This window comes from Tasmannia lanceolata, unplaced genomic scaffold (assembly GCF_043159265.1).
Source record: "Tasmannia lanceolata isolate RefF3 unplaced genomic scaffold, GAP_Taslan_0.1 ptg000008l, whole genome shotgun sequence".
Lineage (NCBI taxonomy): Eukaryota > Viridiplantae > Streptophyta > Magnoliopsida > Canellales > Winteraceae > Tasmannia > Tasmannia lanceolata.
Window position 1 is genome coordinate 28,220,657 of NW_027518685.1, and position 16,788 is coordinate 28,237,444.

The 16,788-nt window shown below is 40.6% G+C and overlaps 1 protein-coding gene and 1 pseudogene across 1 annotated transcript; both read left to right on the forward strand.

The window, feature by feature from the left end:
• Nucleotides 1–5,398: 5,398 nt before the first annotated feature.
• LOC143885064 (noscapine synthase SDR1-like) lies at nt 5,399–9,264 on the forward strand. The gene is made up of 4 exons (XM_077389023.1): nt 5,399–5,600; nt 7,083–7,610; nt 8,638–8,830; nt 8,940–9,264. The coding sequence occupies exons 1-4, from the start codon at nt 5,480–5,482 to the stop codon at nt 9,079–9,081; spliced, it is 984 nt and encodes a 327-aa protein (XP_077245138.1). The 5' UTR covers nt 5,399–5,479; the 3' UTR covers nt 9,082–9,264.
• A 1,193-nt stretch (nt 9,265–10,457) lies between these two features.
• On the forward strand, nt 10,458–15,273 carry LOC143882854 (noscapine synthase SDR1 pseudogene; annotated as a pseudogene).
• The last annotated feature ends 1,515 nt before the right edge of the window (nt 15,274–16,788 follow it).

Sequence of the window (16,788 nt, forward strand, 5' to 3'; positions counted from 1 at the left end):
ATTATCCGAGCCTCATCGGGATCTCCGGAGTCTCAATCGGGAGGAATTCCTTGCCGCAATGGTGCCCTTGAGGGAGGTCATGTAGTGCCGTCTCCTGATCGCCTCTCACCTCTCCGATACCATTGCTGGTGGGAAATTTCATCTTGAGATGCGGCGTGGAGATGATGGCTCCAAGTTTGCTAATGGCCGGCTGACCAATGATGGCATTGCAGGTGGAGGGGATCCGCATTACAAGGAACGCCTGCTGGATGGTCTTCTAATTGGGTCTGGTACGGAAGGTTACGGTGAGGTTGGTTTCACCCTCAACTCTTACCGCCTTGTCGAAAAATCCTCGGATCAACCGATCCATAGGAAGGGTTGATCGGGTCTGGGGCGCACATGCGTGAGTACATCGCGATGGATGACGTTGACCGAGCAGCCAATGTCAATTAGTATCCTTCCAATTTTATAGCAGGTGATGATAAGGTCGACGACCGGGCGGTCGGTGCCCTTAGCTAACTCTCAGTTAGACTCAAAGGCCGAGGTCCAACGGATGGCGCCAATTTGATGATGTCGAGATCTGGTTCCCTAATCCAACGGTTGGTAGAGCTCCAAGCTACAAGGTCCTACACTCACAGAATAAGCGCTACGGTTCTCAGAGGTTTGGCTCTGGGAAACCACTTCGACGCTCAAGTCAGAAATAAATATCATAGGTGGAAGCCAAATGACAAAAGTAACGAGTAAGAGAGCTTATCTGTTGATTTATAGTTTCGAGTTGGTTCACGGTTAGGAAAGATTCCGATCATTGTGTCTTCGAGTGTGGGGGCTTGTATAGGGAGGAGATTTATACACCGTAGTTGGGTGTGGTTGCCACACGGTGTGATCTCCTCGGCGGAGTGGTTATGATGGCAATGCGCCATATTGGAAAGTCCCTTTTTACACTCTCTGTAAGTATATAAGAGGAGCGATAGACAAGGACCATCAACACGTGCCAAGGTGTTGAGGGAATTATCGGTTTTATCCCCAATAATGTGTTTGATTTGGCAAATCCTTGCTGCATTTCCTTGAGAAAATCAATTTTTAAGATCACTGCAAATCTCTGTTGCCGTGTCAACATAGATGACGCTGCTAACAATGTCTAAGGGGAGAGAGTTATGCTATGTTTGGTTGCCAGGTTTTTTTTGTTCCTGGGAGTTTTGTGGGAGAGTAAGTTAAATTTTGGTCCCATCCCATGTTTGGTTGCCTTTTAGCACTAGGTTTATTTTAATCCCACTCTTGTAATGATTACTTGTGGGGTGAATTTTTTAATCCCACTTTTGTAATGATTGCCTTTTCATCCCATCCCAAGATAACTCCAGGAACAAAAATAAACTCAGGAACCAAAAATAAGCTTGAGAAGAATTTTTTTCTACCTAACAGTTCAAGCAACCAAACAAAGGTTTTTTTTTTTTCCCACCATATCTCCCAGGGTATTTTTTTTCTCCCACATAACCAAACATGGGATTTTTATTTTACCAGGATACTTCCAGGACTTTTTTTTTCCCACCTATGTCCCAGGGTATTTTTTTCTCCCACATAACTCCCGGGACCAAAAAAAACCTGGCAACCATACAGATTAAGAATCCAGGATAATACCATGTATCTCTCCCATTTCTTGGCACTAGATTCCGTGGTTGTGTGCTTAGTGGAGGTGCCATAAATGAGACCCAATTTAAATGAAACCCAATTTATTTTTGGCAGAGAGAGCCATTCTCACAGCGCGATGCCAACTAGGGTAATTATTGCCGATCAAAAGTTGAGAAACAAGCACCGACACTACATCCAATAAGAGCAATAATGCCGTACAAACCCCCTGAGGGCTGCCGAAGCTCTGATTCCACCACCGATATCCGAGAGAAAGGTGCACGAAAACACCTCTAAATGGGACCTTGATCTATCCAAGGGATGCAAATAAAATGACGAGTTGGGTCCATCTGATCTGGTGGTTGCATTTGAAGTGGCCATGGCAATCCTATCAAAGAACCAATGCTCTAATAGCATATCAAATAGAGAAAAAAAAAGCAAGACAAACTTTTAACTTGGTCCATCAATGCCTACATCCACGGACAATGAGCAGCTCTACGCTTCATTATTTTTTCAATTTTCACCAAGTAACATTCTCAACCGTATGAAGAAACAGAGAAGATGAAATGTAAAAGAGGAATGGGACTTAGGGTCTGTTCAGTTGCACGCAGGAAACGGAAAGGAAAAGGATACGACGTGGCAGAAGGAAATGGAAAGGAAAAGAAACTGCTAAGAAAGAGTGCGCATTCAGTTGCTAAGAAACGGAAAAGAAATAGTAAAGAAACAACATTATGAAAGAGGGTTTCACACAAGATCTGAAACGGGTTTCAAAAAATAAGCTCAAAAATAAAAAACATATGAAAGAGGGTTTCACTTAAACCCTAATCCGAACCATCATATAAACCCCTAATCATATCTAAGAACTTTGCAAAAATCAGAAAGCCAAAGGGAAATCTAATCAAATCAAAAGCAGATTAGGGGTTTTTGCAATGGCAGAGAAAGAAATAGAAAAAGATTCAAATGTGCATTTTCTGAAAAAGAGTTTCAGGTAGTGCCAATATCTGAAACTGAAAACCCCTAAAAAATGGTGATAAATCCCCATTAAAATGTGCATGAAACCCATTCTTCTTTCCCATCTGAAACTGATGAGAAAACTCCTAAAAATGGCGATAAAACACCAATAAAAGAGAAAAAATAAAACATAAAATAAGGAAGAGGAGAGAGGGACGAGGTAAGAAGCTTACCTCTCGAGGAAAGTGGAGTGGAGATCGGAAAACCACCGCAATGGAGAAGATGGCAGCAGTTTTGCTCTCCACAGACCAAAGATGATGACGAAGATATGTGGGTTTAGGGCTTCGTATTCTCAAAACCATAAAAAGAGGACGCGACTTGCTTTTTCCCGCTTTCCCTAGCGAGAATCCATGACAAATCCGACTATTTTTTACGGATTGTAAAGGGCGGAAAGTGAGTTGCCACGTGGGATTCGGCGGATTCCACTTCAGATTGGCGCTTTCCTTATCTCGTCAACTAAATGACCATTTTAGCGCTTTCCGAGGAAAAAAGAGCCCGTTTTCCGTTTCCTTTCCTCAAAATAAGTGCAACTGAACAGACCCTTAGTGAATAGGAAAGAATAAAGTAAGAGGGGAAAGAGAGTAAAAAGAGAGAGGAGAGAGAAAAAGAGAGGAGAGAGAGAATCTTGGGCAAAAATGGAAGTTTCCCTATTTGTCTCTAAGTGCCGTCCTGTTGGGTTGGTGATACAAAATCACCGGCTGTATTTCATTCTTGGAGTTGGTCACACTTGGGCCTTTTCAAGTGGGATGTGTTTCTCTCTATATATATGGTGTGCGTATGAAAGAGAGGGTTCGAAGAAGAATGAAAATGTAAAGAGGAGAGGAGAAAAGGCTAGAAAAATGCAAGAGGGTTTTTCTTGGGGGCCCTGGGAGGGCTTTTGTGGTGGAGCAAAAGTAAGATTCTTCTTGAGGAGAAAGCTAAGGCAAGGCAAGAGGGTTTTCTCTTGGGGGCGTAGGGGAGCTTTTGTGGTGAAGCAAAAGCAAGGTTCTCAACTCAAGGTTGAGGAGAAATTAAGGGCAAGAAGAGCGCGTTCTCTTGGGCTCTTGGAAGGCTTTTTGTGGTGAAGCAAAAAGGGGTTTTTTCCTCTTATTTTTCAAGTGGTATTCTTCTTCTCCAAAGAGTTTTCTTCATGCAATAGAAGTATTGTATTGGAGGGTTTTCCAATGGGGATTTCCTCATACTCGGTGTAAAGATTTGAGGGTTGCTTCGGGGTTGCATAGAAGGTTGGAGTGAAGGGTTTAATCGGTGAATTTTACCGGTGGAGGTAACAATGAACTATTGGTTCTAAATAGTGGGTTTTTGGGTTACCTTGTCCGTGGAGTAGCCCATTGTGGTGAACCACGTATATCCTTGTCTTCTTGTGGTTGCTTGTGGTTTGTTGGCATATATTTTCTCCATCTTATAGTACAAGATCTTGGGAATTTTCGTGTGTTCGTCGGCGGTAGATTGGCGGGTGTTATTGGCGGTGGGTCTCGGCCCCCTAACACGTTCAATACGCCCTTATTTTTTTTCTTGGGATAGACCCTTCTGGTGGAAAAGAGCGGTCATAAATACACTAAGGGCTCGTTTGGATGCCGAGAAGATTTTGATTTGGATTTCTCACATTTGCAGCACATTTTGCGTTATGATTTGGATCCGGATCAAATCCTTGGATTTCCAAATCAGCGACTGAGAGTGAAAAAAATCAGATTTCCAAATATGCTGTGGAAATAAGTAATTGGAAATCCACAGATCTGACAGTTTCCTTCACCCTCTTTGCTCCTCTACCTCTCCCCTCCAGTAGGATGCACCCCCTTCCCTCTATGTCTCCCTCCCCATGAGCTGGCGTATCTACTCATTTTGAATTCAAAACTCGATTCCAAATTAAAATTAAAAATATGAGGTATCCAAACAGGCCCTAAAGGATGCTTTCCGAAGTTTAAAAAGGGGCGAATATATCACTTCCGATATCCAGCAAAAATGTATATAGGTGCAACTTGGCCGGTCTCAATCCGAACCCTGACAAGTTCGACCTGATTTTGGCTCACGTTGGGTTGGGAAAAGCTAATCCGATTTAATTTAGGGTTGGTTTAGGGTTGTGGCCTTGGCAGCCTGACCGAAGAGGATGGTGGTACGAAACATCTTCCTTTCCCGTGCGTGCATGTGTGCTAGCGTGCGAGAGTAAGGGAGGTTTTGATGACTGCTTTTTTTGAACGCCTGTAACCAAAGCCTCACTGCTTCCGGAGGAACTACTTTGTTAGGATTGGCGAATCGCTGCGATTCTCTCGTCCAGAGCTAGTATCCGTCCAACGCGCAAGAAAGATAAGACAGATGACAAAGCCTGCCTAGAGCTAGTATCCTTCCAACGCGCAGGAAAGAGAAGACAGAAGACAAAGCCTCTAATTTTATCTTGACTTTCTCTGGTTTATTGTATTTTTATGTTTGGACCAAGGTGAACCTGAACTAACCTGACCTGATTTCGAATTAGATGGGTTGGTTTAGGGTTGACATAACCTGACCTGATTTCGAATTAGATGGGTTGGTTTAGGGTTGAGAGATTTAGAGACTGGATGAGTTAGGGTTGGGAATCCTCGGGTTGGGTTGGGCTTCGTTACCCAACCTGAGTTGCACCTTAAACAAGTATATCGTCACCTAAATTGGGTGTTAGAACTTAGAAGTTGGAACCAATCAAAGCTAGCCTAGCTACATGCGCTACCAGTCTTTGTAAAGACTGGTAGAGTCCACGCGCCCCCTACCGGTCATTCTTTTGCACGTATTTCTAGATTCGCATACACGAAAACCCAGTGCATAACCCTGAATGGAGTCGATAAGAGGGGAGACCCTTACACCCTTACTAAGTTATTAGAGGGAGAGAGAGAGAGAGGTCATGGGAGATGAAAAAGGGAAGGTTTGTGTAACGGGGGGAGCGGGGTACCTGGCTTCATGGCTCATTATGAGACTTCTTCAAGAGGGCTACTCTGTTAGGGCCACCGTCCGATCAGATCCAAGTACAGTATAACTCATCTTTTTCATTACATTTATAACACTTCTTTTTTTCTTAGCGTCCCCACTATTTGCATGATTACTAATCTGGGGCCACCAATGGGCCACCATGTGATGATCCAAGCCGTCCATTTGATGGGTCACAACGTAAATAGGTTGTGCACTTGTGCCCTCAAAATCATTTCCATAGGATGGCCACAACCCTCCGATCTATAGAGGTTTCCATAATATGAAGTTTCTCTTTAGATCAAAGGGCTGGATCATCCTATGGGAATGAAGTTTTGGGACACAACCTATTTACGATGTGGCCCTTCAAATGGACGGTTTGGATCCCTATGGCGTGGGCCGTACAGTTCATTTTGACAAAACACGGGTGGGGCCTACCTTGCTCAAAGATTTAAACAAATTAATTGTTGGGCCCACCAACCGTTCATGTTGGAGAGAGAGAGAGAGACCGGTTGGAGTATGTTGTACCAGGGGACAGGGGTGCAGAATGGTGATTAGGAGTTTGGACAGGGGTGCAACTTGGGCTGGGTTGGGCCTAGTTGAGGCCAACCCTAGCCCAATTCGAGATAGCATTCCCTCAACTCTAGTCTTTGAGCAGACCCAACCTGAGTCCCCTAACCCAATTCGAGTTAACATTCCCTCAATTCGAGTTAACATTCCCTCAACTCTAGTTTCTGAACGGACCCAACCCTAGTCTCGGGTCTAGGGTGGTCAACCCTAATCGAATCTGCCTCGAATTCTCCCAACCCTAACCTAACCTCACCCTAACATTCCCTCAAATCAGCTCAGGGTTGGTTTGGGTTAGCCTTGGGTTAAAAAAAAAAAAATGACCCTAAGATTTGTAAAACCACAATAAAGTTAAGGAAGGAGGTCAGGTTTGAGTCGGGGAGGGGAGGGGGGAGGCCAAAGGCTCAAACCTAACCCAACCCAAAATTGAATCGGCTTGACCTTTCCTAAACCTAAACCCAACCCAACCCCACCCAAGAAATTTACAATCCTATCCAAAACAAAATTGGCTCGAACCCGTTGGATTTGGGTTGAGCACGACATGAGTTGCAGCCCTAAGTTAGGAGCATATTTACAAAAATCTTCACACAAAAAATTCGAATTTTTGACGCCTCCAGATGAACTTAATTCTGAATTGTATGCAAATTTCACATAGTATTCGCTCATTTCATATTCCCTAATCCACAAATTCAATAACCTCTCTCCCTATCTCTCTCTCTCTCTCGTCTCAACCAATTTCTCCAAAAGCATATTCGTCAACACTCTCCTTCATGTTCGGCCATTTTTTATTTATTTTTGGGTTGTGGCCGTATGCATGGATTTTTAATATGGAGGCTAGTTATTGGGTTTTTGTCGCAAGGCAATTGCTCAGATATCATGTGAAACAACCAATTACACGAGTTGGTGTGATTTAATCATTTATACTTCAATTGATACACACTCTCTCTCATCTTTCTTCTCTTCTCTTGGACCAGAATACAAAGAAGACACAACCCACCTAAAAATCCTTCCCGGCGCATCGGAAAGGCTAGAAATCATGGACGCGGATCTGAGCAAACCAAACAGCTACGACGAAGCAATCAATGGTTGCGTGGGAGTCTTCCATGTCGCTCACCCAATCATTTTCAAACCTGAAAATCCCGATAAAACGGTGATCGAGCCTGCCGTGGAAGGAACCCTAGGAATTCTCCGAGCGTGCCTTAATTCCAAGACGGTGAAACGAGTTGTCTACACATCGTCCGGTAGTGCTGTGGCCTTCAGTGGGAAGAAAGATCTCAAAGTGTTGGACGAGAGTGTGTGGACGGACGTAGATTTTTGTAGAGGCCAAGAAATGCCCACATCCTCTTACTTCATTTCAAAGACTCTCACAGAAAGGGCTGCTCTGGGGTTCTCAGAGGAACATGGTTTGGAACTTGTGACGGTGGTTCCTTCTGTTGTCGTGGGGCCATTTCTAATCCCACATTTTCCTAGTTGCTTCTCTACAGCCTTGGCTTTGATTCTAGGTAATTACTCCAAAAGCTTGCTTGGTAATTCGTTGTTTCACATGGTATCGGAGCTGTTGCCTCACGGCAAGTCCTGAGTTCAATATCAAAAAATTCCATGTGTACTGCCAACCCAAAAAAATAGGGGCCACAGGCAAGGCAAGGAGAGTGTTGAAGTACAAATGATTACATAACACCAATGCCTCACGGTAGGTCCTGGGTTCAGAACCCCAACTCTTTGATGACAAAATTTCACATTTACAGCCAACCGTAAAAGTACAAATGATTAGATAACACCAACTCTAATGGCTTAAGCTTTTGGTGTAATTGATTGTTTCACATGGGCTCGGAGCTTAAGCTTTTGGAGTAAAATTGGTTGTTTCACAGCATTTATGTTCATGAAGAAGGGGAAATCCAACCGAATGGGTGTTGTCATTCAGAATCAGTCATTGTAATAAATTATCCAGTGTGAGTACCGACGGATACCCAATTTTGTGATTCAAAGTGAAAGTGATAAGGTTGGTCCACCATATACTAGGGTCATGTCTGTTTTGGATTTTAAGAACTGATTGCGAGTCCCAAACTGATTAGTAGACTTAAAATTAAGCATAATTTTGAGTTCAATAATCAGTTGTAGGAGGACTCACAATCTTCTCAAAATCCAAAACAATTAGGGCCCAAGTTGGGTTCCACATTTGATCAAGTTCAGCAAATTGTGGCCTCCATTCTTGCCATAAAATTGTGAAACAACCAATTACTCCAAAAGCTTAAGTTGTTAGTTAGTGTTATTTAATAATCTATACTTCAACGTGCTCCACTCACGTGTGGTCCTTCTTTTGGGTTGGCAATACACATGGATTTTTAATATCAAGTAGTTGTTGGGTTTATAATCCATGACCTGTCGTGAGGCAAGCCTTCTGATACCATGTGAAAACAACCAATTACTCCAACAAAAATGACTATATAAACTAACATTTGATTGTGCATTTACCTAATGAGAAACAGATTAGGATTGCCATGTTCATCTCCATATTTTCTAATGAATCAGGTGATCGGGAGCAGTGCAAGGTCTTGAGACAGATGCAATTCGTACACATTGATGATGTTGCGTCTGCGCACATATTCTTATTTGAGTGCCCAGAAGCAAAGGGGAGATACCTTTGTTCTTCTAATGACACTACTATTCATACCCTGGCTAAGTTCTTAAGCAACAGGTTTCCAGAGTTCAAAATCCCAACAGAGTTCGTTCTACTCTTTTTTTTAACTTCTTTTTTGTTCACTCAAGCTAGATTTGTTTTTTCTCAAGTGGCCTATTGAACTGATGAGGTTTTTTGTTTTTTTTTTTGACAGTATATTGAGTGAGATGGAAGAGGAAGAACCCATTCACATGTCTTCCAAGAAATTGCTGGGGTTGGGATTTAAGTACAAATATGGTCTGGAAGAGATGTTTGATGGAGCAATTGAGTGTTGTAAACAAAAGGGTTTCCTTTAGTCATCTTTCTCCTTTCATTTTTCTTTTATGCTTTCTTCGTGCTTGGCAATTTTATCAGAATTTCTCGCTTGCTCTCCTTTCTGTTTCTTCGTGCGATCATTTTAGAAAACCAATTGGACAATTAAATGGGGGGGTTTCCTTCCAAGATAATTCTATTCCACCGTTCTTCTTATTGACTGCTAATTCGGCTACTGTTTGAGTCTATGCAGTGCAATCTGTGTGTTGTTGGAATTTTTATTAGAATTTTTTTTTCTCGTATTCCATTTAAGGCAGAATCGGAATAGGAATCAGAATTTGATGTTGATTCCAATTCATGGTCCCCGCAATCCAATCACAACCTTTATCCCAAAATTTCTCAAAAATTTGGACTAAAACAGGATCATATAAAAAGAGGAATGATAGAATGAAGGGCGCCATTGAAAAATCAGCTACAAAGACGCTCCTATTGGTTGGATTCAGCAAAGCGCCTTTATGATAGTGCAGAAAAATATGAAAACAGTTTTGCCATGAATGTGCTTTTTGGAAACTAACCAACAGGATTGCCCTTTAGCTTACTTTTGCAAGGGCGCCCTTCATTCTACCATTCCTAATAGCGGAAATATAGGTGATTTGGTCTTTATTGAGTTTTTGTGTTTTTTGTGCATGTACCATGATAGAGGATCTTGTGCCTTTGTGACCTTTTTTGCTAGCAGCCCTCGATAATAAGGAAACAATATATGGTCATCTACATGGGTCTGTGGGATCAATCAAAGCTAACCTCACTGCATGCCCGTCATTCGAAAACTACTCGTCTTTCTTTTTCACGTATTTTGGATTCGCATACACGAAAACTCGGTGGATAACCTTGAATATGATGTCTATAAAATGAGGGAACCGTTCCTAAGCCATCATAGAGAGAGAGAGAGAGACGGTAGGTCAAAAAGGGAAGGTTTGTGTAACGAGGGTAAGGGTGGCAATCCAACCGAAACCGACCCAAAAATTTGGTTTCGGTTTGGTTAAACCAAGCCGATTCAAATTTCGGCTCGGTAGAACCAAACCGATTTAAATTTCAAACCGAACCGTTGCCCCCGATTTCCAATGATTATGAGTAAGGGATAGTGAAATTGGCCAAACCAAACCGATTCGAATTTTGGTTTGGGGTCAAACCGAACCGAAACCGAACCATTGCCACCCTTAAACGAGGGGAGCAGGAATGGGCGGAGCCACGAATTTACACCGGGGGGCCGGACTAATTTACACTCTGCTGCATTGGTCATGTGGGGGGGGGGGGCTAAACTAGCTATGCATGCACGTACATACATGAATATAAGAGGGATTTTGCATGTCATTGGGGGGCGCCATGGCCCCCCTCAAGCTATATGTGCCTCCGCCTATAGATGGCTTCATGGCTGATAATGAGACTTCTTCAACAGGGCTTCTCTGTTAGGGCTACCGTCCGATCAGATCCAAGTACAGTATAACTCGACTTTTTCATTTCATATTTAAAACTGATACATTGATATTCGCACACTTTTTCTTTTTTTTTTCTTAGAGACCCCGCTATTTACATGATTAAGTGATCGGGGGCCACTGATGGCCACTGTAAGGTGCTTGTTGGGTTGACGCAGAATGGTGGTTAGAATGGTCAACTCTAACCCAACCTGCCTCTAAATCGCTCAACCTATAACTAACCTGTTTACTAACCCATATTTTTCCAAATCGGGTTGGGTTGTGTCGGATTGGGTTCGGGTTTGCCATGGGTAAAAGCATAAAAAATACAAAAATTTACATAATCCCATTGTTTTAAATTTCGGTTTCGTATACGTTTCGGCCCTCACCAAAACTGAAATTTCGGCCGAAATTCTGAAATCTCGGCCAAAATCTGATAATGAAAAAGAGTAATATTTATTCGTTTCGAAATTTCAGCCAAAATTAAGGAAATTTCAGTAATTTCGGCCAAAATTATAGTATAATAATATATATATTTTTTAAAATAAAATTTTTCGAAATTTCATTCCAAAATTCCGAAATTTGGTAATTAGCGAAATTTGGATTTTCGGCCAAATTTCGGTTTCGGACCAAGAAATTTAAAACCATGCATAATCCTAAGATCTTGAACCGAACAAATCTCCACATGCCACATGGCATGTGTGAGTAGTTTTTCCATTTTAGGGAAGAAAAAGCTAAAAAATAAGGAACAAGACTGTTGTGGCTATTTGTTCAGTTCCACCCTTGGTCCCCAACTTGGTTACCATATCATTATTCTTTTGTAAACGGCGATAAATTTAGAGGATGAGGTCATGTTTGAGTCGGGTGGCCTAAAGCCTTCACCCTGACCCAATCCGAACAAAAATCTGCTTGGGTTTGTGTTGAGCGTGAAACAAGTTGCACCCCTAGGCTAGGAGCAGATTTACAAAAAGTCTGTACAGAATAATTAAAGATTTCTTGAATTTTTTTTTTCCTTGAGATAAATGCAATTCCAAAACATACACTGTTCTATTATTCCCGAATCCACTAATTCTCTCTCTCTCTCTCTCTCTCTCTCAAACACAAACAAATATATATGATATTTTCAAAATATAGGGATTTTATCGTGATTTTTAGATAAAACTACTAAATCTTGAGAATTTAAAAAATATTGTGATATTTTATTTACCATGATAATATTACAATTTTTTTTTGATATTTTATATGTTTATTAATTTATTAATTTATTATATATTTTTAAATTATTTTATTTCATCGTTTTTCCCTATGGCTCTGTTCACTTGTTTTCCCAGGAAAGGAAAAGAAAAGGTTTCTCGGGAATCTGACGTGGCATTAGGAAAAGAAATCCAGGGAAACTGTGTAGGAAAAGGTTTCCCGAGAAACTGCTTGCTCACCTTTTTTCACTAATTTTCCCGGAAAAGCAAATCTGACCAAAATAATGGGATTTGGTTTCCCACACTTATGAGAAAAGAGACATTTCCACATCATTTTTGGCAATTTACATGTCATTATTTGACATTTTCCACCTAGGCTTGTTACTTTCTCGGGAAAGCAAGTGAACACCAGAATTCTGTCTTGTCAAGGAAAAAAGAGGCTGTTTTCCAGGGATTTGCTTTCCCTGGAACGCAAGTGAACAGAGCCTATGTAAACCCGGAAAAATAAAAAATTAATATATCTCCCAGATTTTCACTTGTTGAGAAATTCCCAAGAACAATATTTGTGACATAGCTCTCTACCAGAATACAAAGAAGACACAAGCCACCTAAAAATCCTTCACGGTGCACCGGAAAGGCTTGAAATCGTGGACGCCGATCAGTCAGCAATCAATGGGTGCGTGGTAGTCTTTCACATTGCTCACCCCGTCAATTTCAAACCAGAAAATCCCGAAAAGATGGTGATCGAGCCTGCCGTGGAAGGAGCTCTAGGAATTCTCCGAGCTTGCCTGAATTCGAAGACGGTGAAACGAGTGGTGTACACATGCCAATGCTGTGGCCTTCAACGGGAAGAAGGATCTGAAAGAGTTGGACGAGACGTGTGGACGGACATAGATTTCTGTAAAGGCCTAGAAACACCCATATCTTCATACTTCATATCAAAGACTCTCACGGAAAGGGCTGCTCTGGGGTTTGCAAAGGAACATGGTTTGAAATTGTGACGTTGGTTCCCTCTTTTGTGGTGGGGCCGTTTCTAATCCCACATTTTCCCAGCTACTTATCTCATGCTCTCTCTTTGATTCCAGGTATATATATTCTTTCTTCTCCAGACTTTTCAATGTGGGACTTAAAAACTAGCGTTGGAGTTCAAACCCACCCACGAACTACACAAGGTTTAAGTTCGAGTCTCGAGATAACATAAAAGACGAGTGGTCTGAAAAAAGAAAAGAGACATTCTTTATTTTGAATCTTCCATCCAAAATTTTGGGTTCAAATATCCAACATTTACGTTCAAATTATAAAGAGGAGAAATCCAACCAAAACAGTGCATTTGGTTTGCGATAATAAAATATTGGAATGTCATCTATTCCAATTCCCTCTAAATGGAATAATGGAATTAAAAAAATGAGGATACTGATATTCCCACTAATATTGTTTAATAATGAGACAAACTCGCCTTGTCTTCTATTATTTAACCAACTGTCAAAAGCTATTATAAGGTGACTTTGTCTCATTATCAAAAAATGATAGTGCAAATATCAGTCATAAAAAATTATGACAATGGTAATTTCCCCCCCAAAATTGGGATAATGATAGCTATTCCCAAGGATTAGAATTTGAAATTCTAAATGGGAAGTTGAAAGTTATATATGAAAATTTTCCTCCCAAGAAGCCAAGAGCAGTTATAGACTTGTCTTCGAAAACTATATAAAGAGATGACTATGTCCAAGGAAGAGGTCTCATAAGTCATAACCAGTACAAAACATGTAACAGCTTATCTTTACTTTTTCACACTGTCTTTTACTTTTCCTTAGTTGTAGTTTTACCCAAGAATATGAAGTCTGAAAGAAATGGATTCATCCACACTAGTGAGCATTTTCTCTTAATTTCTGTGCTATATCCACGCACCTGTGCCTGTTTGTGCTTTTCCTTAGCGATTTAACCGAATATCTCTCTACTTCAATGTTGTCATTTTCATTCCTCGTGCTTCTGCATTTAGGTTAGCATTTTGGCAATTTGTTTAGAAGTCATTTGTTTCTAAATGCATTAAGAGCCCAAGGAAGAAGTGGTGTTTCCCTCTTCTCCCTAGTCGCCTAAAATCCAATCTCACTGGATGGATTGATTACACCCTCGAATTGAATTTTGATGATTAACTTTATTCTTCGGCACGCCCGCGCACTATTAACCTCGTACATTGTTCCGATCATGTCTTTGGGTAATAAACATGTTCTACATAAGGTCTTGTTGGGCCTTTTAGGCATCGTGTGCTTTCTAATGTTTGCACATAGTGTAAGCTCTTAGATTTCCTTTGTAACTTCGCAGGTAGACATATTTACACAGGCGACAAACTATGTAAATCTTTAGCATTTTTTTTTTTTTTGTCTAAATTCTCTGTTTGTTTGGGTTTCTATGAAACCTGGATCAGCAATTTCAACTACAATTTACGCATACGATTCAATTCATTTGATTATTCAATTATGTGTAAAAAGTGCAATATGTTCTGGTCCAATTTGTTTCAGTTTATGACAAAAGTGATTATTGGACTCAAAATTAAGGCCCTGTTCGTTTTGGATTTTGAGAGTCAATTTTGTGTCCAAAATTGATTATTGGATTCAAAATTTCATTTTAATTTTGAGTCTAATAATCAGTTTTGGACTCAAAATCCAAAACGAATAGAGCCTAAATGTAATTTTGAGTCCAATAATCAGTTTGGGACTCACGGACTCAAAATTAAGGCCCTGTTCGTTTTGGATTTTGAGAGTCAATTTTGTGTCCAAAACTGATTATTGGATTCAAAATTTCATTTTAATTTTGAGTCTAATAATCAGTTTTGGACTCAAAATCCAAAACGAATAGAGCCTAAACGTAATTTTGAGTCCAATAATCAGTTTGGGACCCACGGACTCAAAATTAAGGCCCTGTTCGTTTTGGATTTTGAGAGTCAATTTTGTGTCCAAAACTGATTATTGGATTCAAAATTTCATTTTAATTTTGAGTCTAATAATCAGTTTTGGACTCAAAATCCAAAACGAATAGAGCCTAAACGTAATTTTGAGTCCAATAATCAGTTTGGGACTCACGAACTCAAAATTAAGGCCCTGTTCGTTTTGGATTTTGAGAGTCAATTTTGTGTCCAAAACTGATTATTGGATTCAAAATTTCATTTTAATTTTGAGTCTAATAATCAGTTTTGGACTCAAAATCCAAAACGAATAGAGCCTAAACGTAATTTTGAGTCCAATAATCAGTTTGGGACTCACAATCGATTCTCAAAATCCAATACAAACAGGGCGTAAGTTGGGTTCCACATTTGATCAAGTTCAACAAATTGAGTACATGGAAGGTCTTGAAAACCGGTCACACTAAATTGAGTACATGGAGTCACACTAAAAATTGTACACTTTTTCCTGATGAGAAACAGTGTCGGATCTCTATGTTCGTCTCCATTTTTTCTAATGAATCAGGTGATCGGGAGAAATGCAAGGTCTTGACACAGATGCAATTCATGCACATTGAAGACGTCGCTTCTGCGCAGATATTCTTATTTGGGGGTGGCCAAGCGCGTTCATGAACACCGCTAAAAGTAAAATTACATTTACCGGCGCTCCTGAACGCCGGTAATTGTAAGCGGCCCCCTCAAAAACTATTCCGGCCCCCTTAAGTTTTAAATTCCTTTCTCCGCCCCTGCTACCATTCACAACTTTATGGGTGATTGCACGCATCCCTAGGAAATAATCACGCCTTAAACTTTGTGGTGGGGATACCCTATGTCATCTATAAATAAATAAGAAAAAATATATTAACTGGACTGGCAATGCCTTTGATGGATCTATTAGGGTTCATCTTAATTACACTAATATAACAATGGCCCTACCAAGACTTACACTTAACCGTCTGAAAGTAGGGTTCTTAATTATATGATGGGTGCACATAATATTTTTCAAGGAAAAATATGAGGGGTCAAAACTACAGCTTATGGTTGTGAAACCTCTAATCTCCTTAGAGTTCGATCAAACTGATATATATTCGTGCAATTAAATATAATTAGTTTTAAAGCAAATACAATCAACCGACCGGTCGTCATTGCTGTTTTTGTTTTGATAGAAGTTGATGGAGCTTGTCCTTTTAATTTAAACTTTCTTCTACAAGCTTTGGACATGCCCAAGAAATCCCCTAGCACAAGTTTCGGATGATGGAAATCCACATAGACAATGTGGAAAAGCTATTGAATTTGGAGTTCCTTTTGCGGGGTTGGGAAGAAGAACCTATGGGTTGCTTTTATAGTTGGAAAAGCTTCCATCACTCTCATTCCAACCTAAGAATAGTTCTCTCTATTGTCATCTCTTCCCTCGCTTAGCAAAATGCCAAGTTAGGACTAGCAACAATCACAAGAATCAAAGAGAGAGCGCACCTTGCTACTCTTGGTGATTTGTAGCCTACGTACGTAAGGTCGCCAAGAATATTGGAAACATTCTACTAGGAGCCAGTTTCTCAATGACCCAAACCATTTATTTTCTAGGCCTTGTTACGGGTGAGCCATGGCGCAAAATCCACCCTCATTGGACCCTCCAATTTGTGGCCACTAAAGGAATGGTGAGAAAAAAAAAAAATCTAAAGCGTCCACAAATTGGAAGATTAGAGCCAACCAATGGAGTGGATTTTGATGATGACTTATCCATAATAAGGTCAGACGGATAAATGTTTTGATCATTTAACAAGTGGGCCCTACTTGTATTTCTACCATATCCTACTTGTAGTTCTACGAGATAGACCTGGCAAACGGGTGGGCCGGGCCGGATTTGACCCGACCCGTATGGCAAAATTGCCTTGCAAATCACATGTTATAAATAACATCGGGTGTGTGCATATATGAAACCCAACATTTACCATTATATATGGTATAGAAATTAAAATATAGATAGGGGAGTGTCGGTACTGTCGCTCAAAGCTATTTCGCGCCTCTTTTTTAATTCATATGATGTGATGTGGCTCTTCTCTCTTGAAAAGGAGGGGCAACAAATTGCTTTTGTGAAATTGCTCTTCGACTCTAGTAGATAAACACCATCAATATACATCTAATAATTCC